Genomic DNA, 24,696 nt, shown 5'->3' with positions numbered 1-24,696 from the left:
TTGGACTCCACACTCTTGTTACCATTATTAATTACTTTAAGGTTACTATTTTTAGCGACTTCTAATTTAAGCGATTTTTTTCTGAGCAAGATTTAGCAACTATTAAATTTAGCGATTTTCCAAAAATTAAACAAAAAACAATTTTAATATATAGCTAAGATCGAAAAAATGTTCAGTAATAGAACAAAGTCGAAATTGAATGAACATTATCATTGTCAGAAAGAACAAAGTGAATTGCAAATGTTATAAAGTGGGTCCTCGTCGGGAAATCAGTCATATTCTGATCTCCACGATGCCGGCGATCCCAGCTCTTACCCAACCCTTCTTAACTTCTGAGTGACGTTGTCATATAGTTGAACAAGGCCACTATATTTGATTTTGTATTCCTCTGGCCGGCAAGGGTATTAATTTAACGTGTATTAAATTTGACCGAGACAAATTTTAGCGAGTACTAATAAATTTAGTGATTTTGGCCCAACTCACTAAAATTAGTAGCCCCTAACAATAATAACCTTAAGGTAATTTGGATCTCATTAATGAACATACCTAGTTCACATCTCTTTCCAGTATATCCGGCCATGCAGCCAGTGCATTTAAAATCATTCACAAGATCTACGCAACTTCCATTATTCTGGCATGGATTACTGGCACAGTCATCAATGTCTAGAGGGAAAAGGAGCCAATCAAAATCACCGTTAATCTTGCACATGTATTACAGCCCTCGGGGAGAGGGGATGTGTTATCAGGGGTGGCGCTTTTTACAGAGGGACTATTTTAATGAAAGAGTCAATGTTCAGTGGGAATAAATCTGTCTTTCTATTTTAGGTGGTTCGATAGGCAAAAATGGTCATTTTGTTCTGCATTTTTAAAAATTTTCATCTTTAAAATCGTAGTTGACGAATATCTTATAATTTAATTAAATTAAAGATGAAATATTTAAACGCGTGTCTGTAATTGTAGTTGAAGATTGAGAACAAAAAATAAAAAGTCCCTTTTTTAAGAGTGATGCAAATGAAAGATAACTGGATTGACCGCAAAAATGAGCTCAAGGTGGGAGTCATCATCGATCCCTTTTCTTCTCGTGGGGAATAGGGCCATTATCCTCCACCTCCAAGCTACATTATCTCTGGCTGCAACCTCTGCCTCCTTCCATGTCTTAAATCCAAGATGACCCTTCTCCTTTATTTATGGTTCTTTTAAGAGTTTTCAAGGCGGGAGAACAGTAGCCTCCTGCTCAGATCCGGGACTCGTCACGTGAACCTCCCTCCAGTAACGAGCTCAGAGAGTGTCTGCGAAGGAGACTAGGTGTACAGAGGATTTAGTTCATATTTAACAACTATTCGGGCGGCACCGAAGTGGAGGTAGCTAGTACTAGTGGTGGATATTTACCGAGCCGCCACTAGTCGCCGACACTGAGGTGAATAGTTGTTTCAGTTTATACTCAAACAGTGGGATAATATAGCTCGAAAGGAAGACTTTTGACAAGTTTATTTTGTTAACGAGTACAGTTTTCGCGCGCAAGTTGCTCGGAAGCGAATAGCTAAACATACCCCGGAGTTTGAGTAGCCAATTAGCGCGCGCAGAAAACGCTATCCGCTGCTCGAGAATATACTAAATAAACTATATATTGACAGTTTACTTACTTATTTCACAGTGTGTACCATTGAATCCAGCAGTACAGTTACACTGATATCCTCGGATCTTTTCCCAGCAAGAGCCGTTGTTTTGACACGGAAAGCTTTCACATTCGTTCCCATCTGAAATAACAACGTTTTGTTTATTTTAACAATTCTTTTCGGCAAAGTTCTTCAAAGATTACTATATATTAATAGAGTTCTGTTATACTAGACAGCTAAAAGGGACTTTGTCACGGCTGAGTGAAGTTTATTTTATTACGTTTTGCCAAAAACTTGCTATGAAAGGCTGAGTGAAGTTTATTTAAATACATTTTGCCAAAAACTTGCTATGAAAGTTCATAGCAAGTTTTTTTGGCAAAACGTAATAAAATAAACTTCACTCAGCCTTTCATAGCAAGTTTTTGGCAAAACGTAATAAAATAAACTTCACTCAGCCGTGACAAAGTCAAACATTAAAGTCAAACATTTCTTTTCAAACATTAAAATGTTTGAAAAGAAATTACTTCTCTGGATCTAAATGACAAAACTATAGCTCCATTACAACCAAATTTGTCTCCCTGGCGTTATAATTTAAAGCTAGTTGCAAGCAAACGAGATTAACTTTGAAAACTGTTCAGCCCAACAACATTTCAAAAACCCATATCGCAATCAGTTTCAATCTTCGTCAATTTTGCCATTCGTACCTTCTTTTGTATTTGCTGTGTCATTGAAATGTTCCTTCACTGTTTTAGGGGGTTATTTTTAAATTTCGCTGAATTTGATGCTTATTTCCCTAAAATTGGGTAAAATCCGTGACACAGTTTCTTTAATCTTGCTCCGAAAATGTGACAGTCTCGTCGAAGCAAGAAGAAAGAGATGTACGGTTGGTAATTAACAGCAAAATCTTAGAAGTAGGTAGTAGTCCTATGTTATATAAACCTCACCTATGAAGACATAAGAACTGAAAATGTTTCACCATCCACGGTGTAGTCAGAGTTTACGTTTTGGCAAAACAATTAAATGTTCGCTAAGAAAAAGAAAAGTAACAGCCTCTATTTGCACAACTGTTCCGAGTTCTCATATCTGACTTTCAGCAATTTTTTTTCGCTAGCCGGTCAGCTTCTTCCCACAGAAAGCAGCCAGAATGTTTATCATATGAAGAGAAGGTGGCATTACCACAAGTTTTCCAATTTGCGCCACGGACCCTTAATCGATCGTGAGGTAATAGCTATGGTATATTGATTGAATAAGTTATTACACCCACCTGCAATGCATCCATACAATTCAAGGCGAATGGCAAAGTTATTCTCCCATTCAGTAGGTATAATGTGAACAGATTTCACCATCGCCGGTCTTGGAACGTAATGTCGTACAATAGTGTTATTGTCCCTGTTGCCCCGAAATTGCTGAAAAACAAATATTAGATGAGACTCTGCTGTTAAAACCCCCTTTTTTAAGGCTAATGGCATGAAGTGCTTGGGATACAAAGGATATATCAATAAAAATAATCAGCGTTTCATGTTCCAATGGTGTCATTCGTGCGTCCAGCTTTACTGAAAGGATTTTTTTTTCTTTATTCGGTTCCATGCAATTACAGGCAGCCCAAGCTCAAGTTTGGAGCGGTCGGTAGGTATAAATTGGTGTTGCGTAACACTAGACCGTTGAGAATATTATAAGGCTTTGTATGGGATTTGGGTCGACTTTGCCGTATTTATGCTTAAAATACTGTAAATATACAAAATAAACTTACTTTTGCCATTTGCTGTGTCCTCTTGCCTGTTTTGCGTCTAGAAGTGGTGTTTTAGTCGATTTTTCTCTTCCCTGTTCCTTCCTTCCGGACACAGCAAATGGCAAAAGTAAGTTATTTTGTATATTTACAGTATTTTAAGCATAAATACGGCAATATCGACCCAAATCCCATACAAAGCCTTATAATATTCTCAACGGTCTAGTGTTACGCAACACCAATTTATACCTACCGACCGCTCCAAACGTGAGCTTGGGCTGCCTGTGTTCTAATAAAAGAAATAACAAACATTTCACTTTATTTGTTTTGCCACGAGGTGGTTAAGCTTTAACTCTTGGTGAATGATAAAAAAAACGAACGAATGAACAAACGAACGAACGAACGAACGAAAGAACGAACTAAATGGAACGAACGAAAGGTTCAATTGACAAATCAAAGGTAATTCATATGCATTGATGAAAACGAAAACAACGATTTTAAAACGCCAACGATAATTTAAAAAGTCGAAAGTTAAACCAAATTACAGTAAATCTAAAATTGCTATTACCTGCAACTAACCAACTTTTTTTCTATATTAAACTGTAGTAGTTATTTCCTTTTTCTTTCTTTATAAAATACTGATGTAAGACTGGCCCGCCTAGATTAGCCACTGCTATCTGTGGACCAGTCCACTAGGACTTGTAAATAAGAGAAGGATATAGTTAAGTGTAACTAAAGTGTGAACCGAACGACAATCCATGTAAATACAAAACCTAACTTCTCTAAGCTTTATTACCTTAGCAACATCTCTGTTTCTCTCTTTGAAGAAAAACGTCCCCGATCCAAAGGAATATCCTAAATAATATGCTTTAACCCACTCTCGTATATTACCACCAAGGTAACCTTGAGTGGCCACCCCGGTGATGATCATAGGCTGCTCAAAGTTCACTGTAAGGGACGAGTCATTCCGTCTTGGCTCAGCGCGGTAACCGCCTGTTCGGTTCAGTCTCGCGCGGCTGGGCCCGTACAATGTGTAGTTTTTACGATACACTGAGTTGGCTGTAATCTGGGTGTTGTTTATACGTCCATCCGCAAGACCAAGTGGCTTGTGGCAATCTGGAAGTATAAATACCTTTATTAGTCACAGCAAATCCTAAACTAAAGGTTTTAAACTGTTTATTGCTATTTTAGATGCCTTGTAACCTATCGTACATAGCTAGCTAGAAACACGACCCTCAAGCAAGCCAACTGCTTAAATTACCTATATCTTGTTTAAATAAAGAATGTTTTTGTTGTTGTTGTCTTTTGCTTCACTGATGTTCCCTAACTCTTGCCCAGTTAAATTTTTTCAGCGAAAAAGTGTTTTGCACAAAAACATGTTTCATGAAACAATTTATGGAATATTTTTTTTGTGAGTTTACTTATGAAAGTTTTGTACTTACTAGGATTACAATTTTGCAAAGAGGAAATATTTTTGTATTGAGGAAATGAAGTTTAAACAGTCTGTATACTAAAAATACAAGCGGAAATCTATACACGAGGAAATATTTTGTACTAAGGATTTTTTTTGTAAATAAGATTAATATTTCGTACATGAGAAATACTCTTGTGATGAGAAACTAAAGTTAAAATAATTCTGTATACATAACTAAATATAATATATCAGGAGGATCCGTTTTGCAGGTTTAAATGCACAAAAAAAGCATACTAAGTAAATCAACGAAAAAAGCAAGGCTGGTAAAGAAATGAATTGTCAATGCCAATATTTCGAAAGGCAACTGCCTGTCTTCTTTAGGGTTTTACAAATGCAGATTCTTCCTTTCAGATTTCCATAAATAATTTTGATTTGATCAGTACAGACAAATGCATGGAAACTAAACTTTGGTGGGCACGCTTCCTTAACGCACCAAACATCTAAATCTACGACCGGAATTATTTGAAACCGGACTCCTATATTCAATGTGACATTTAAAATACACATTTTTTCATTTTGAAGAGTCGAGAGTCTGAAATAACTAATGCTGAGGTGCGAAGGACTTGGGTGAGTAAATAAACAAGCCAAGAAAGTTTTTTAATACAATTCAACAAAATTCAACAATGATTAGATTGAATTAGAAAACCAAAACCAAATTGTTCAAGATTACTTATAATTCCAACCTCGTCCGACTTCCAACTTCGTCAAAAGATCGGACTGAGCGATTTCGAAATTAACTCTTAGACTGAGATGATACGAGCCGCCGCTCAAATTGTAAGGCTGGAAGACAAACAATAACATCAAACCGAGTTATTATCACGCAATCATTACATCAAATGGCGATAACTTTAGCATACCAACCTTTTGATAAGACATGGTAAAACGTCAATAAGATGATCCATGAAAAAGAGTGAATAAGGACACGCTTTGCAGTCGAAGCAGCCATTTGTGCATATCTCTAACCTCGAGGTCGTATTTGCAGTGTATTCAGAACTTATTTACTTTTCTCTCGGTCGGCTAAATTCCTTATCACACTGGAAACGCAATATGCCTTAAAAGCGAATATGCACCCAAGGTTGAGGTGTGGAAATCAAACGATTTTTCATTAAAAGCCCTTTTTGCTTCCTAGTGCACGTTGAAACTTCATAGCTTCGAAAAGACAAAACTTTTTTGATTTTGAGTTTAATTAACTAAACGCGAACTTGAGAATCTTTGGTAGTTAAAAATGACTTATTTTTTTATTATTTAGTTAGTCTAAGACGTATGCTTTGACCTTTGCTTTTAGTAATCGATACTGAAATCCGATTGGCTGAAATTAACTAGGTCATGACAAGAAAAGAATACATAATACGCCAGACTTTTAAGCACAAAAAAGAAAATGTCAGACAGCATTAGAACCAAGCGAACCGTTGCCAATTAATTAAGTTTGTAATGGACAGCTCGGCACCTTTACAAGGATTTCCCGTTGTTTCTATGATTGCGTGGGTTGATTAGCGACGACAATCTATGACGTCACAAATTCCCGAATAAACATTTTTTTTGGGGGGGAGGGAGGGACCATGGGCTCAAGGTACTGAGACACTCGCAAGACCAAAGGCAATAATACCCCTTCCTTTCAGAGTTCAGAGTTCATCTCGAGCTCCGACGCAGCACGACAGTTTCATTTGACTTTGATCGTGGTTACCGTATTTACTCGAATAAGCGCCGCGGCGCTTATTTAATTTTTCGCGACTCAAGTGCGGCGCTTATTCGAGGGCGGCGCTTATTTGAGGGCGGCGCTTATTTAAAATTTGGACGCCACAAAGAATTTAATCTTTTACAGTAATTGAAAATAGCGTCTTTTGATTGTCAATATTCGACTCTTACTCAAGAAAGAAGTGGCGCCAGCTGTCCTAGCAAAGTTCGCGGCCTTGACAGCATTTACAGAACAACGTATTGTAAGAATGTTGAATAGAAAACTTATGAGCGAGCGGTAAAACAATCACTTTGAACTGCAAAACATCGCTTTTGATGGAAAGAAATGTCCAAGTTTGTTTGAGAGTTGCTTTGTTGTGCTGTTTTTGGTTAAACGAAATTTCTGGAATAAGCGCCGCATCGGCACTGCGGCGCTTATTCGGGGGCGGCGCTTATTAACTTTTTTGTTCTAAATGCGGCGCTTATTCGAGGGCGGCGCTTATTCGGGGGCGGCGCTTAATCGAGTAAATACGGTATTTAATCTTTTCAATGGTATATCCACTGAGACTTATCATAGCGTCCTTTAGATTGGACTACGAATACGAGATTGAGTACTTGAAGGTACGAGTTTTCAAATCAAATTCGTGTGCCTCATATAATTGCTTTTCACACCAAACTTAACCCTAACGTTTATTTATGTGTTAGTCAGCAACAAAAAAGAGGTATAGTTCGGGCGAATGTAATTGTCTCGAAATTCCAAAGTAGTTCTCGTACTCGATTTCGTACATGAAAACCATATAGTGAGCTGATAACGCCTGTAAGCAAATATTAAACGGAACCTGTGATGCAAAACACGAACCCAAAGAAAACAGCAAATTATTTTATGATCAAAATAAACTTAAGTTCGAGGTGAGTCGTAAACTCTTCCAACTTTAGCGATCAAAAGTTGTTATTCTCAATGACAATAAAGCAAAATCAATCTTCCCTTTTACTGGTTGCATATGTTGTTACAAAGGTTAAACTAACTGTCACCTACCCGCTGATTTTCGTGTTTAGAATGAGTGGCACAATCACTATCACTGGCAGCTAGTTTGTTTTTGAAGCCCCAAGGCGTAAAGCCACAGCACTAACTAATTACGGTAAGGATCGCCTGCCTGTATATGTGTTATGATATCTTTAGTTCCCAATTTAACTTGTTACAATTAAAAACCTGCCCGATCAAGAGCATGTGCCTGAATCGTGAGTTTTCTTTTTTTTTTTTTTTTTTTTTTTTTTTTTTTTTCTTTTTTTTTTTGGTTTTTTTTGCCCGTTTGGGCCCGTAATTTTTCCCATAATATTTTGTATGTTTGTTGCTTTACTTCAGAATGTCTAGAGATTTTCCCGTTACGAGCCCAAAAAGATAATTTAACAGTCTTGCAAGTATGCTTTAATACCACGGTTACATTCAAATCATCCTTATATCCCCGGCCGTACACTTTGAATGAAGAAACCATTCCGACCAATTCCCAAACAACTAAACGAATATAAATGATTTGTTGATTTTCGCAAATTTATGATCGGTCACCTTGCTAAACACGTATAATCTCATTTACTTCCATTTTAAGAAACAGGGTTCGATATGTCAGACTGATTTAACTGAGGCTAAAAACTCTATTGAATAGCTTCCATCGGGTTTAAATTGTCAGGGTCACTAACGTGATATTAATTATCATAATACTAAAGATTTTATTCGATTTCTTATCGCTGATTTTTATTCTAATTAAATTTTGTTTATGACCAAAACAATTTCGCTAAGTATTTTCCGAGTTTATTTTACGAAATGTTTGGGTGAATCAATTCGTTATCACCCGGTCATAGGTGAATAAACTCAGTAATATTTTTCAAAATACGACTGTTATTTAACATACTAATCACATGACATTCCTTTCATATTTATCATTGGGTTGAAAGATTATTCTTTCAACCCGTCATCAAATCACTGCCCAAATCTTTACACACTAATCCGGCCATAGATGTTGTTAGAGTTTGTAATCTTAAATTGGTTAAATAAATAGCTTATGTTCAAAAATCTGCCAATCTATTGTAATGTATGTAACAATTCCTCTGACTTTTACTATTTACATGCCCAAGACTTTGAATGTTAATTTAAATTAAATCGGTTTACAACTTGACTTTTGAAAGAACCAATTAATACCCACTCATGAACGTGAAGGATATGTTCTGTCAGAACAGAATAATATAATAAGACCAGAACTTGAATAATGGATGTTCCTTGCCTTATCTTAAGCATTGAGCCATAACATAATGTGATAACATTTTCAAATAACTGAAATTTCAAGATAAACGGCTTAGGTGTTTTTCAAGAGACAGATTGCTTCTTCACAGTTCATACAGGCCAAATTAAAACTTGATATTCTTCAACCTGAAGAGGCCGAGCAAAGCCGTTTAAAGAAATACTCGCTTTGTAATGGCTGAAATCGCATTTAGTTGATTAATTTGAAGTATAATTTCTGTGTGATTAGTAGGTTAGCTTCACATTCTGAGTACTTGTTCTTAGAATTGGCACTCATAACGGTTCATCTTTACAATCGGGTTCCGACGACGCTTTGTCAACAAAGTTCTCTATGCGATTATCTAGTAAGCAAATACTACAACAAAGTACCAAGAAACGTTATAAAAACTGTGAATACTTACCATCTCCGATGTAGAAACACTGGGTCCGCCTTGTGGCGAGGAACACAGTATTCAACGCAAAGATGACCAAACAAGCTGGCGCTCTCATGTCGAAGCAAGCCGCAGAGGCACGTTCATCGTGATGAAGGCTGGTGATAATTTATCACTCTATGACTCTGCGATTGAAAAGAGGTCGATATAAAGGTCACAATGGCTTCGCCGAAATAATAATCATAATAAACGAGTTTACATAACTCCAGAGATTGTTCTAGACGCGAAAAAGAAAAACTAGTAACGGAGTCGTAAGAGCAATAGATATAAAATACGTACTTTAGTCAATAACGGAAACCCCTAATCTGTAAGACTAACAGATAAACAAATAACAAAATTTTCGCGGTACAAATTGCCCTGAGGGAATAAAACCTGTCATCGACATTTGTAACAACCTTATTTATTTTACTAATGTTACTGTCTCCGTCAATTTCTTTAACACTGCTGTCAAAATGGACCTTGACCCACGTTTAGAATGATTTCGCCGGGTAACGAGGCATGAAGTGATATTTTTTTTTAAGTCGTCCATCTTTATTTTGAAACATACTAATAAGACACCTGATTTGACCGCCAAACCTTACACTTAGCTACGTGGCAACGTTACTGGGAGTTCTGTTCTTTCGGAAGCTTGTGAGAAAAGATTCGAAAAAGATGATAGTAATTACTTTTATATATGTCAGACGCTTGTTCAGATAGTTAATTAACGTTTGGAATTAGTCTCAAGGTCAAAATATGACAATCGATCCTTATCGCACATTCCATAAAGTATACTCCTTATTTCACTTGTAAAGACCTGCCTACTTACGTCATTGAAATGTTTGCTGCGAGACACTCGTTCCTTTGTTTTCCGACCTTATTTTCCTTTTATTTTTCCAAAAAAACTCTAGCGCGATTTTCGCTTGCCTTTCGCTCTACACAACTGGCAGAGGAAAAGGAGGTCTCGTTCGCAGTCTAATACATGTTACATAGACTAGTTGAAAATTGATTACCACCGAAGGTCATAAAGGTTTTATTTTAAAATGCATTCTGATTTAGTATTCGATCTTGTCACTTGCAAGAATTGTGCAAAAATATGTTATTTCCCCATTTGAACTTAATACTGAATAGCTGAGATTGACTTGACTTGCCAGAAAAATAGGTTTCGACTGAAGAATCGAACATTTATAAGAAAAAATGCCCATGATAATCACTGACTTTATGAGTTTTTAGCAGCTATACTATTTCAATCAGCCTTTCAAGAATTATTGCAGTTGTTAAACTAATTAGTTTACTTCTACAAAAAAAAAAAAAAAAAAAAAGAAAAAAAAAAAAAAAAAAAAAAAGAAAGGAAAAAGAGAATTCATAATAAGTATTTCAGATCTACAGTTCTCCGTTGCCACATAAAACATGTAAAACCAAATTTGTCAGCTTATAAAGTAATTTTAGAAATCATCATGTTGGCTACCCCGGGCCGGAGCCAAATGTTTTTTTTTTTTTGCCTGGTTTCCGAACTCGGTCAAAATATATCAACAATAATAAAAAAAAAAACAATAAGGATTAGCCAAACAAATAAACCAATAAGCAAATAAACCAATAAATAAATAACGAGCAGAGGTAATTTACTATTCTGTGCTGAATGGTAAAAAGGTGTTCTATCGTTTTATATGCATAGATGATGATCTGACCGTACCGTTACCGAAAGCATTTTCCAGACTAAATTATCTGTTCAGTAATTATAACCTCATCGTTTTAGAGGACATTTTGATTCTAGTATGTTCCACAAATCAATATTAATTCCCTCAACTGATTTCCTGAACCGCGCGTGCCTGCGTTACTATCCAGTTACCGTCTGGGACGGGGGGGGGGGGGGGGGGGGTTATTTTTAATTTGGGGGGGGGGGGGGGGGGATTTAATAAAAAAAAAAAAAAAAAAAAAAAAAAAAAAAAAAAAAAAAAAAAATTTTTCAAAAAAAAAAAAAAACAAAATTTTATAAAAAAAAAAAAAAAAAAAAAAAAAAAAAAAAAAAAAAAAGGAAAATTTAAAAAAAAAAAAAAACGCGGACCTCCCCCATGTATACTGCAAGTACCCCGCCTGGGCTGGGACGGACAACAGCTCCGTGCATGAATTTAGCGTTTAAACTGACCGAATTTTATTTAGAGATGACTACTGATTTATTCACGGATATTATTATAACATTCCTTTTTTCGCTCTGACTGGCATAATTTCTTTCAGTATCTAAAACACATATATCGTATTCAATCAGTGAAAAGTTATCACTTGTTGGGATCTATGGTAAGAATGGAGTAAGCTAACCATCCTTAGAGTTTAATTTTCTGAATTCGGAAACCGACTCATTTGCGGTCTAGTAAAAAAATCTGCAATAGCTAACAACTTTTCTTGTATTTTACAGGGGAATGTCTCTGTATTTGACAGTATTGTCGTGAAGAAAAGCTAATCATTTCGGCGTACAAATGTATCTTAGCTGAATTCAATTATGACTCTGAAATTTTGAACTTGTTTTAGAAGCTACGGTCTGTTTTAACTCATACGGATACGTAATTTTATAAAACAATTGCCCAAATTAGTTCACTTTTGTTGTGAATTCTTCGGGCGCTTTGAAAAGATGTAAATACCGTTTGTAGCCAATCCATATAAAAATAGGAAGCTGTATCGCGTTCTCAAGACTGCACCCACGAACCCGACCAAGAGCCAAGCTCAAGTATATAAAACAGGATCAACAATTTTCTTATTTTTCTTTAAATTAATTTTTTTTAACTCGGAAAATTATAATTACGCCATTTACCTGTGTCAACACGACATTTAGCTCGAATCATAATTCCAAGGCCACCAATGCCAACGTCATCAACCGAAGATTCCTTCCAGAATTTTCTTACGCGTTTTAATAGTAAAAACGGTCTCATTTATCCTGCGTGTCTTTGAGAAAAAAATCTCCTTTCAGTAGCACAATAAAATATGAAATAACCCTGCGTTAATAAATTCACGAACCATTCTTTTTGAATCGCGCAGTTTGAGTTTCGTTTTCAGCTGACGGTGCGGAGACGCACGAACATTAACAACGCCGTTGGAAATTATTCCAGTAGCGTTATTGTCATGATCAAATTCTTTTTTTTTTTTTGAAGAATTAGGAGAATTCATTTGATTGTAAGATAAATATTTATGAAGGAATAAACGGTAAAACAGGCTAGTTTTTCTGTATAAAAATCATTACAAACGTGTTTAAATATTGTTTCCATGCAGATATCTGCAATGATGGTCTGTTCATAAACGCTTTGTTTGGTCTCCACTTGACGTGAACGTGTCAAGGTGAAAGGTTTTTTGTTGTTATAAAATATAATCTTTCGGTAATTAACAATCATTTGGTCCTAACACAAGCACAAATTTTGTCCTTAAAATTTTCAATACATTTTCTATGATCAATCTGAGAGTATGTGCTGATATTGTGGAAAACTTCCTCTTTAATCGATCTTCTTACCAAGGCTATCACTATCAGGTATCTTAACTGTACCACTGATCGGCTTGCCTATATATAATGAGCGTTATCTAACGGCACATAACGATAAAAAATTGAAATAAATTCATTAACAACGGAACACAGCAAGAGAGGTTTTTATCGTCTTCTTTTCCTACAACGACGTGTAATTTCTTCTTTATTTTAATCGGCTGAGTTTACTATGGACGCGATGGTTATTTTTTGTGAACTAAAATATAAACCTCGCATTTAGACACTTTTAGAATCAGTTCACGTGAATTTGCTCTATCGCAAATATAATAATTGCACGTTTAAGACCGGTTAACTACCTTAACTATGCCATAACTCACTGAGGGTAGACTATAGGAACTTATCTTAATGTATGCTAAAAAATTTTCTCGTTTCTGAGGTTAGTGCAAAAGAAGAATCCTTGTCAGGCCTCGATAGCTATTTGTTTTAACTGACTTAGGGCCTGTTTACACGGCGAATTTCAGCCCAGTTTTCCGGGCTGAAATTCTGTTGCCATGAAATCGCAACAAAATTTCAGCCCGGGCTAAGCACTTTTAAAACTTAAAAAATTATCATAGCCGCCATTTTCCTTCGCTGAAAACCATCACTGCGCATCCATAAGCTATTTTTTTCATCCCTGGCTGATATTTGAATGCGATTACGTGAGGTTTTTCAGCCCGTTTGCCCGGGCTGGAGATTTCAGCCCGGGCAGTTCTAAACTCTCTACATGTACTCGTAAACGTGTTTTTATGAAGATTTGTTTTGGAAGCCGAGCTGACATCTCAGCCCGGGCTAAAAGAAAATGTGTGAGATGCTACAGTGTATAAATAGAATGCTATTTTAAGTGTTTTTAATTTGATCTTTTCTCTTGTTATTAAGAGTTAAAATGCAACGCTTAAAGTAGTAAAAGCCACAGATGTATAGTCACAAGATACATTCAAATATTTCAACAGTTTTTACCGAAATGAAAAATATAGTCTGATTTCCATGGTTACGAGCTAAATAGGCTTATGTGTAAATCCATTTGAAATTAAAAAAATATAACGACGTTTGTCTGAGCTCTCCTGTAAATAAGGATTATGAAAACCAATTTCGGTGGAAGCTTTCGAAGAGTGGATTACGACGTTTTTTCTTCAGACGAGTGTTAATTATTCCCTGCGCAAGTCAGGCCGTGCCTGACGCGTGCCTGACAAAATTTTGGAGAGTACAGAATAGCAGCCCAACCGTACGGTCAGCTTTACTTTTTTAGTTGTTTATTCTCAACGAAATCCACACCAAATAATAATCCGTCAGACGTTTAACCAATAAATCAGACGTTATTTGATTCATTGCGGAAACCTAACTATTTCATTTTAGGACAAAAATTAATTAAAAAAATAGCTCAGCGAAAACCTAAAATATAAATTAAAACTGGGAATGTTGTTGTTTTTGTCGTTTTTCTGTTGTTGATTCTGTCGTTTCACTTATTCTGAAATATTACAGTTCGAGCAGCAAAAAATGTTCAGCTATCCAACTAATTATAAAATGGCACATAACCTATCAGACCTTGAATACTAGCTTGATTAATTCAAACACTAATCAAATTTAATCCATCATTCGCAGCCAAATATAGCTATGCTATATAAACTAAAAGGTTACCATTTCCTGCCGTCTGACTTGCAAAATTGCAAATCGGCTTTGAGATAAAAACCCACTGAGGAAATACATTTATGTAACCCTCAATCCGTAGCATACAACAGAAGTGAAAGCATTACATGTATTTAATATTTACTGTTTTGCTTTTGACCGCTTTTCGTGTGACTTCCCTGTCGATTATTCCGAGCCATAAACAAGCATGATTTAGCTAAGGGGCCCTAAGGGTGTGAATAAAAAGCACCGTTATTTAAAAAAAAAAAAAAGGACACAAAAAAACCGCGGAAACCCGGTATTATGGACGTCCCGTCGAAAACATTGGAAACAATTTTCTAGAATCTCAGTCCTTCAACTGAACAAACGCAATTTAATGAAAGGCGTGTATCGAAACTGAATGATAGAGAATGACCTAGTTCGACCTGTATATTGGAATGAATTTCAGCTCGCAATTAAATGCGTCGTTCGCAAAATTTGTTTAATAGTCTGACCACTTACCTTGAACTGTCGAAATTTATTTAAAGCTTGTGCGAACTTTGCCAGAGTAGACTAATATAGTAGATATCACTGTCAAAATGGCTTTAACTCGTGCCACGATCACTTCACATACGCATGATATAGCGACCTAAAGATTCGCGAAGACTAATTTCCAGCACGATTAGTCCGGTAAAAGGCCAATACGGCTTATTACAATACCGCTATGATTAGTAAAGATTCGCACCGGTGATTTTACGACAGAAAGACGTATTAGCAATGAACTGTTTAAGAACATATTAAACACGATGACGTATTTACACCTTGCTGTCAATCAAATGGAATACTGTCCTTTCAGTCTTTATTGACTTTTTTCTATGTACCGTGTATAAGAAGTCATTACGCTTTCACTGTTGTCTTTTATATAATATAAGATAGAGAGAAACTCCTGCTCGCAAGCTTTTTGGACGTGACAGTTATTCAAGTGGACGGATGGCTCACTTTGAAATGGACACGCGATCATAGAAACTACTATGTATGGAAATAATGCATGTAGATAGGCGTGAATCTTAAAAGAATAGTTTTTGAATTGGAAAATATTAAATGCAAATGCTTTGCTGTAAAAATGAAGGAGCTTTTCATTTGTGAGCAAAAATCCGTCAAATGAAACAGTAACATTATTTTATATTTAGGCCATCCCAATAAAATGTTTCGTTTCCCATCGCCCGACCGACTCATTTTTTCGAAAAGTAAAAAAAAAAAATCCAGATTCACTAGTCAAAGAAGCAAGTACTTCAATTTACAAGCACACGATCTTGTTTTATTAACAACAATGGCATGATGTGATGTCTTTGTCTTTAATAAACATCGATACTACGTTATTTAAAGACTGTTAAGGAATAACGAACGAAAAGACCACGTTTTGTATTTGATTTTTTTAATCAGGCTTTCTTACTTAGCAGCTCGGCCTTTTCTGGAACCCAGAACCCTTGAAGTGTTCATTCATTTTTTTTTTTTTTTGCCCGACCGACCGACCGACCGACCCACCATCACAAGAGACGGGGCGATGGGAAAGGAAACATTTTATTGGGATGGCCTAAACATGCACAATGGTACGGGACTCAGCTGTCCGCGGTTACGCAGCGATTTAACCAATCATGCTTTTGGATGTTGTCATGTCGCACGACACCACTTTTTACCAAGTGGACGCCATTTTGTTTTAAATCGTAATAGACGTAAAAATGGGAAAATATTCATATGTAGAAGCACTGCTTATCGATGAAGTTCGAAAATTTCTAACAATATGGGACTGACTACAGACCCAAATTACAAGAAGTTCACGCAGAGGTGAAAGAAAACGCCTGGCGTCAGGTCACGGAGCGAGTCTGTGAATCAGGAAGTTGCACGTACGGGAAGGCCTACTCAAATCTTTTATGGTGTCTTTCGCAAGTATTTATAAGATAACTCGCAGCCATGATACTCACGCATTTCTTTTATACTAGGATGTCGTATTCATCCACTTGATAACGGTTAAACGAGGGTCTCAATGGAGTTAACCCGCGTAAGCTGAAAAACGGCCAAAAATTAAGCGGTTAGGAGTAAAAATTAAAAAAAAAATAACTGTTAGCCATAAAATAAGTTTACCGCAAAAAATCGGCCAGGAACTATAAATGAACAGACTAGATCACTTCATCGTCCCAAGAATGGTCCTAAAAACAATGGAAACTAATTTTTAACTTCTGTTATCGTAATTGATAAATAACCATTTACAGTAAAAGCCACACCACTGCACCCAATATCTCTTGCGGTGTTTTTGACTTCTCGTACGTCTTTGCCATAGGTAAAAAAGGAGAAGGAAACCCTTGTCTACAGCACTGTGGCGTAAAAATTTACGTACGTTAAACGTGTGTTAAAAAACGTACTCTGGCAAACATCAACTATCGCGTTAAAAGTTATAACATGAAAATCGTTTTTTTTTTTTATTGCGTTGAACGCAACCTTTCTTTGTTACCCACGACTCAAAAATGCGGCATAGAGGTGCCGGGCAACTGAGTGTGCGCAGTAGCTATCGAATGGTTGCTAAGGGACAAAGTGAAGAGCTTGAAAAAGTTCTTTGTTTAGTTCGCATGTTTTGCTCTTCACCGCACACAAAGCACAACAGCTATTTGCATCTTGTTGAAGTTTGCCAGACATCAAAACAACTTTTCTCCATTAACTATGCTAAAGGGAAAAGGAAACAATGATAACGGTGACCAATTTGGCAAAAGTGAGTCTTGCAAATTATACCAATTTAGATAATTCCAATGATTCCGAGATAATTCACCATTTTTTGGTTGTTAAATGTCAACCGTGACAAATTTTTCGCTTATTATTTCACCTCGCCAAAATCAGGCGAGAAATCCGACTGAAAATGCAAAAAGAACAACTCAGCGGCTCGAAACATCAAACGCAAAACTCCACTATTCGCATATTATACACATACTTGTATTGATATTAAATCATTCCTTGAAAACAAAACTTTGGTTGCCGTCTCTCTTAGCAACGGCTTGATTGACACAGATTCCCGCCACCGCTATGCCGTCAAAGAAAAGTGCCGACCTCCTCCCCCCCCCCCCCCTGTTTTTCATGAATCACTGTAACAATGCCCGTGTTTTCTGTACTTGGACCTTTCGCTGCAAGATGACACCACAGTGAAAGAGTGAAAGGTTCAGTACTTTTAGGGTACATGTACTAGTTACAGTTTTACGATACAGATGGTTTGGTAGGAATTAATTTGATGTTTGGTTCTTCATCTCGAGAGACGACGAAGTTTTGGGTCTATACGTGACCCCCGGCATTGACAGGTGTGATTGAAAGTGCGGGGGAAATTATTTTTGCTTAAAAGATACACGTTGGATAAATTCTGACAATTTAAGTAACATAATTGTGAAAGTCATCTAAAACATTATTGAATGCAGGGGGGGGGGGGGGGAAAGCAACTTCCCATACATACTCTTATATGAAATCTGAGCGATGCTCTCACAACTTGCAAAGCAATCATCGGGGCGGTAGTCAGCGGATGTCTCTAAGGCGCATGAGCAGCTCTTTTCTTTGTGAACTTGCCAAAACAATAACAACATGGGACCAGTGAGAGAGTTCGATTTTTTTATATATGTCGTAATAAAAAGACTTTCTAAGTTTTGTCTTTAAAGCAGCGAAAATTCTCCGGAAAGGTTCTTGGTGTCAATATGTGGTGTTTGTTATGAAATAAAACCATCACGGGAATGATAATAAAAACGTGGCGATCGAATATTCCCGCGATGGTCGGAGCTATTGTTCTTGCTCTATTGTTTCGAAGTTGTTTGTTGACTTAGTCTTTCTTTGTTTTACTTCATTTACAATCCCCATGTGGGCCAGTTGAAAATCGTGGTACAAACATTTGCATTTCAGCACTGAAAAGTGCACGGCATCACAATCGGCGTTCAGTGTATGACTGAAAAATTTCCTGCTTTTGAAAGGCCTTTCAAAATTCAGTAGAATGGCGTTTTTCTTTTTAAAAATCTTTTTTCGTTTCAGGAAGCGTTTTATTATGCATTAGATCAGTGATGACGTCATGATTACTTAAGGTAAAATGAAAAAAATATCTCTAAAACTATTAAACAGTGTTCTTGAACTTGGTACAGATTGTGCATCACATCATCTTAGGGCTGTTGCCAAAAAGGCCGCTGGTGCTGTCTAAATAAAAACTGAAAAGAACATCTAGCGCAGCAACCGTAGTGGGAATTAAGGCAATATGGGAACTATGTCCGTTCTAAGCAGGACCCTTTGTCTCACTTTAGAGGTCAGATATGGGGATATTTGTCTTTTTTACAGAGAGAGACTGGAGCTGAAGAGTTGCTATGGCAACAATACTAGGGTGTCATTTTGTTCCTGTTGTGATGTACATTTGTGGGCCAAGTTTAATGTTCAATATTTCCAGAGATATTTTTTATTCAGTATTTTACCATTTTTTAGAGTCAATCTTATGACGTCATCCTTCATTGTAATACAAAAACGTCAATATCTCTGAAACGAAAGATATTTCGAAAAAAACGCCATTCTTCTGTATTTCAAAAGGCCTTTCAAATAAGCAGAAAATATTTTTCTTCATATACACTTTAAAATATACGAAGATGACGAAATTTTCGGATAAACACGCTGCTTTTTTAGATTTTTAGTTAAGAGAATTGAACCCCTTTATAAGAAGTGATTCCACGGCATAGCAGCTTCCATTTCGCGGGAAAAGATTGCCTGTTGCATCATCGTCCAAAAACCACTGACTACATCGTGAATTGATCGCTTTGCAAGTTGTGAGAGCATCGCTACTCGGTCCCAGACCTCGTTTCTCCCCCTCCCCCCCCCCCCCCCCTGATTGGATGTATGAAAAGTTTTACTCGACTGATAAAATAAACACCAAAGCATAAACCTAAACCAGTCGTGAAAATGTCAAGGCATCATGCAAATGGCTATTAATGGATAAAAATAACAACCTTGCTGGCTATAATTACTTCAACAACCAATATGTAAGTTCCTACAAAATCATGATAAAAAATGCAGTAGTATACATTACAGCTGATTTAACTGCGCTGAATCCCATTATAACATGTGTTATAAAGCGACAGCAAGCAACAGAAGTAAAGGGAGATAGTTAATACAACAGAACCAATTTTTGGAGCTATCGTGAACGCTTTTCGAGTTAAATATACGTATGATCATGAGATACGAGATAGACAAAACTATTTTAAATATTATAACATTGCGCTAGGTCAATATACGTTCTTAATTTTAAAGTGACTGAAACACGTACAAACTGAACACAAGATTTCAACTAGGCAAAGAGAGTTAACGACTTACCTTTGGAAGTAGAACCCTTGAAATGTGCTGAAAGCGTCCGTTAACGAAGTTCTTTAAGATTGGAATGATCTCGATAACAATTTGTAAATTCATTACTTCGAATTACGTCACTTGAATTTATTAACTATTTGATCGATTCATCGGCATTCACAGTGGCTGATTACGACAGAAGAAAGTCTTCTTGACAGGAATTGTTTATGGTGAGTGGCACTTAAAGAATTCATCAGCTATCCTGCTGCGCGATTTTTATTACGTATTTAGACAGCATCTAAACATAATCCATTAGAATAATATTGTATTTTTATAACCACTGCGGCGCCGCGGAGGACCAGTGTACTTCAATCCGGGGATAATCCTCTTTTCAGTAGCAGGAATTTTATTTACAAGGCTAACGCTTTTTAAAATAAGACATTAATATTTTTAAAGGTTTTAAAATTTTCTCTTCGACGCGTGAGATACGTGATCCGTGATTCGTGATGTGAGAAACGAATTGCTTGCAGATTATGACGTGATCCGTCATTGCTGTCAAAAAGGGGAAAGGCAATAAAATGATGAAGTCGTTTCTTTCTTGACAGAGAGAAGTCAAAAGCTGTTTTAATGCATGAAAGCTGTTCGTAAAATAATAATAAAGGTTCCCAAATTCTGCCATGTAGACTTAAAGAAAGACATTTAACCTTAGCAAAATTGCGAGGAAGTGTAAAGACCGTACGTGCTAAAAACTTAATCGTGTGCACGTGTGCGGTGAAACACTTGCGTGAGTATAAGCGCGTCACAAAGCAATAAGGATTTATTTGTACCAAGGTTTTCCGGGTATATAATTGGTCTTTTTATAGCCTTTAACTTCCTCATTCTTACCAAACAGATAACTCGCCCTTCAAAATTAAAGATAGGACCAATGAAAATATTTCAGCTATAAACAGACGTTAAAATGCACAACATTAGGATATGGTGAGGTCTTGGCAGCACAAGTGTAACAAGAAGGTCTTTTTGAAGGAAGTCGTACATTCAACAAACCCCCATATTTTGTCCTTTCTTGACGGTAAACCGCCAGATAAATACCAATGTACCCGCAAACCGACCATGGCACTCAAAATTATTAGCTTAAAACGGCAAACCTCTAGAGTATAATGATATATATATACCCTAATAGGCACGTTGTACGAAATCTTGTGCACGTCGTTGGTAGAAAAGTTTGCGTGAGGTTTAGCGCGTAACAAGGCATTGAGGACCATTCTGTTTACTAAGTTTTTCGTATATAGTTGGTCTTTTTATAGCTTTAAGTTATTCAGCAATATAGATGATGAAAATAGAATGTGTCAAATCTTACTGGTACAATTATTTTTAATAATTTTGCAGTCTACGTATACTTTTAATTTATTCCCAGCTTCGCTCATTTAGCTATATAGGCAGTTGATAAATAATACCGATCATTTTGTAAACCTCATTCTTTATATTCATTATGGCTGATGGTGATGTTTTAAACGGTTCGAAACATGTTCCCAAAACTGAAAAAGCATTGTTTTGTTTTTAAAAATAATGTAGGTAATTTTAATATGTTACTGAAAAATAACAAAGATATGCATAATTAACATTTCTGAAGGGAAAAATCAGTTACCCAAGGTAACTCTTTAGGCTTTAACAAAGCTACTATGTAGGTATCACGTACATAAATAAAATTTGATTAATTTTGATTGATTGATACTTAACAGAGAGGTTAACTTAATAGATACTTAGCAGAGAGGTTTTATTAAAACAACAGCAAAATTCACACGCGTCCAATCTTTTCTCCGGAGGCGGCGATCGTTCTGGTCTGCACCAGGGATCGGGACCTCCTGGCTGATCTGAAAGCCCGCCAAAAAGACAGCCGAATCTGATTGGCTGCTGAAAACTTGTTCGTGTCACCACCATCTCCGGCGTACGCGCACAATCAAATCGGAACCAGGATTTCCTGGTTCCGGTTTTGGATTCGTCCAGAGCCGGTGAGTTTCCCGATCGCTGGTCAAGAAGAACAGAGGCCCTGGGAACGAGAATGACGCGCGTCCGTCTGTGACAATCACATGGCATGCATAAATTGCAGTTCCTTTACCGATGATCGTCAGTTGTGATGAAGTGACACAAGAACAGACAACACAGACTCATTTTATTCATTATAGTTGTGTTTTTTTCGGTTAATACTTTCGTTGACAAACAAAAACAAAATCGACAAAACAAATTATTTTTGACACAGGTTTTATTTGTGGATGATTAATAAATACAGTTGTAAACTGAATATACTCAGTAATCCTAATTTACATAAAAGGTTTTCTTTTTTCAGGTCGAGTTCTTTTCTTGACATTTATATTTTAATTCGTTCAAAACTAAACGACATCCATTTTGATACGCCACTATCGGACCTTAAAACTACATTTGTATCGATTTACTTATTTCCCATGTATCTTGGATTCCTAAAATGCAAAAGAAAAAACTAAGCATCATTTGACAAGCGTTTTAAAGACAAAATACTTAGAGTCGACTGTATTGGTAAAGCCTGTGTTTACGTACTAATGCTAAAGCTTGGTATGTAGGTGAGGTACACTTGTCTGTGGTGGATGAGGTGTTTAAGTTACATACCGCACGTTCACGTTTACTTTAGAGGGACTGTGCCACGGCTGAGTTAAGTTTATTTTATGAAATACTTGCTATGAAACTTAATGTTTGCAAAGAAATTACTTCTGTGGATCTAAATGACTAATTAACTTTGAAAACTGTTCAGCCCAAGAATATTTCAAAGGCCTATACAAAGGCGAAATCCGTTTCAATCTCGTCGCTTTTGGCCTTTCGTACCTTTTTTTGTATTTGGTGAGTTATTAAAATGTTCCTTTGCTGTTTTACAGCAAGGCGCTTTAAAGTGTGACCACCTTTAATTAATTCACATTTTTTCGTGCAACCACCATCCAATCAGAAACCAAGGACAGGTTCCAGTTGACTTCTGATTGGATTAAATCTGCACGGAAATTAAAAGTGGTCACACTTTTGGGCGCCTTGCTGTAAGAGGTTATTTTTAAATTCCAAAGAATTTGATGCCCATTTCCCATGCCTAAATTTAGCTAAAATCCGTGACACAGTCCCTTTAACTATTTGCATACAATATGCATAAACTTGACTTTTCTTCGGGTCTCTGATCAATCTCGAGCCCATCTAGTCGGTCAGCGGTATGGGATGAAGAGTGTGTACCGGCGACCCTACCGCTGACCAACCGCTGAAGGACCGCGGAGCCGGGAGACACTCTGGGCTCGAGATTGGTCTCTGATAACAAGTAGTCACATTAAAACAGCAGACTCGTTCCCAGTCCCTATCGTCCGGCCCTCCCTTGGTGCAATGTGTTCTAGTCAAAACCGCCTCGGGAGCGACTGGGAACGAGTCTGTTAAAACAGGTTTAAACAGAGCAACACCGTGTAGAAAATGTTCAGACGTTTCTACCATAAAATACATGATCCTTCCTAGGTCCATTATAGAGGAATAAAAAATTTTGCGATAATATAAGTACCGCGTTTTGTTTTTTGGTTTGTTTGTTTGTTTGTTTTTTTTGTTTCTTTTTAAGAAACTAGCGCTTCCATACGTTTTTCAGGTACTTACTTTTTCTGAAATTCTTCGCAGATTTCCAGCAAGGTTTTGTTTCGCTTCTGTTTCGAACGCTTTTGGCATCTGTAAATAAATGAACATGGAAATGGAACAAACAATTCAAGGATACGATAGATAAAGATCTAAAGAATGACCTACAGCGTGAAGACACACGGTTGCAGTTGTTTGGTGTCAACGAGTGACTTGTCTCCTTCGCAGGCGTTATTTGGGTCGTCTCTTGACGAGTTCAAGCAACAGCTGTGAAGGAGACTAGCGAACTACACGAAAATATGCGCGTGCAGCACGACAAAAAATAACAGTCATCAAGACAACGATGATTCATAATGGTCTTAATTCTCGTCATGTGTCTGATAATGTATATTATAAGAAGTAAAAAACTTACTAGTTGGTTTTTTAAGAATACAGTATTCTATCATTGCAGACTGAAGTACTTCTGATGATAGTATTATACCATTTCTTTAATAGTTATATAGCGCTAGAGCTGAAGTTCGACAGAGGCGCAGTTTTGTTTTGTTACCTTATTATAGTAGCTTCTTTTTCAAAAACAGAGATTTACAAAAACAACAACACGAACAAACCAACGCTACAGTTCCAGGGCTTCTGATATAGAAATTCTCAAACTTTAACAAGAGCGCGCGCAAGTCACTAAAATACAAACAAGGAAGGGAAAAGATGGAAAATAAGTTCTAACTTACCTAGAAGCACACACGTCTTTTTCCTTAGTGAGCTCTTTCTTTACAGGCCGAACATTCTTTGTTTTCTCCTCGGGACTCATTCGTACTCTTCTTCCAGCCAAGCTGAATTCTCCCATCATCTGATGAACTAACGATTTTGTTTCTTCGATCTCGCTCAGCAAACCTTCGATTCGATCCAGCGCGTTCATGGCGGTCGTGAAAAAGCGAATGCCATTTTGTATCCCGCCCGCCGTCAAAGGTCTGGATCTAAGCTTATATTCCGCCGGAATCTCTTCTTCTTCGTCTTTATGGTTGTTCATTTTTTCCGTTCAAAAAAACCAGTCTTTGGAATATAAAATATAATTAGTGGGGTATCCATGGAGACGCGTAAAACGTCACAAAAGACTAATTGCTACTTTCTTCAGAGTAAAGTGTAATTTATTTAAACGGACTGTCAAGGCTGAGTTAAGTTTATTTAATTACTAAAGTTTTGCCAAATACTCGCTATGAAACTTAATGTTTGTAAAGAATTTAGTCCATGGATCTAAATGACAAAACCATAGCTTCACATAATACAACCAAATGTGTCTCCCGGTCGTTATAATTTAAAGTTACAACCAAACCAGACTATCGAGAGACTAACTTAACACTGACTTAAACTGCGGTTTAGCGCAACAGTATTTCAAAAACCCATATCGCAATCTGTTTCAATCTTCTTCACTTTTGGCCATTCG

The 24,696-nt window shown here is 36.8% G+C and overlaps 2 protein-coding genes across 2 annotated transcripts in view; both read right to left on the bottom strand.

Annotated features, from left to right (window-relative positions):
* The window catches only part of LOC144636111 (polycystin-1-like protein 2), a 32,298-nt gene extending 17,386 nt beyond the window's left edge, over positions 1–14,912 (bottom strand). The window contains 6 exon segments of the mRNA XM_078495246.1: positions 547–663; positions 1,644–1,757; positions 2,881–3,022; positions 4,139–4,458; positions 9,185–9,339; positions 14,820–14,912. Coding sequence (XP_078351372.1) covers positions 547–663; positions 1,644–1,757; positions 2,881–3,022; positions 4,139–4,458; positions 9,185–9,272 — 781 coding nt within the window. The 5' untranslated portion in view covers positions 9,273–9,339; positions 14,820–14,912.
* A 6,915-nt stretch (positions 14,913–21,827) lies between these two features.
* LOC144636114 (uncharacterized) lies at positions 21,828–24,334 on the bottom strand. The gene is made up of 3 exons (XM_078495248.1): positions 23,984–24,334; positions 23,283–23,351; positions 21,828–22,111 (listed from the first exon to the last, which is right to left on the bottom strand). The coding sequence occupies exons 1-3, from the start codon at positions 24,280–24,282 to the stop codon at positions 22,084–22,086; spliced, it is 396 nt and encodes a 131-aa protein (XP_078351374.1). The 5' UTR covers positions 24,283–24,334; the 3' UTR covers positions 21,828–22,083.
* Positions 24,335–24,696: the final 362 nt, after the last annotated feature.

The sequence above is a fragment of the Oculina patagonica genome, chromosome 13 (assembly GCF_052425735.1).
Source record: "Oculina patagonica isolate OP01 chromosome 13, crgOcupat, whole genome shotgun sequence".
Taxonomy (NCBI): domain Eukaryota; kingdom Metazoa; phylum Cnidaria; class Anthozoa; order Scleractinia; family Oculinidae; genus Oculina; species Oculina patagonica.
Note: the sequence above shows the minus strand (reverse complement) of the source record. Positions and strands in the feature narration are given on the sequence as shown.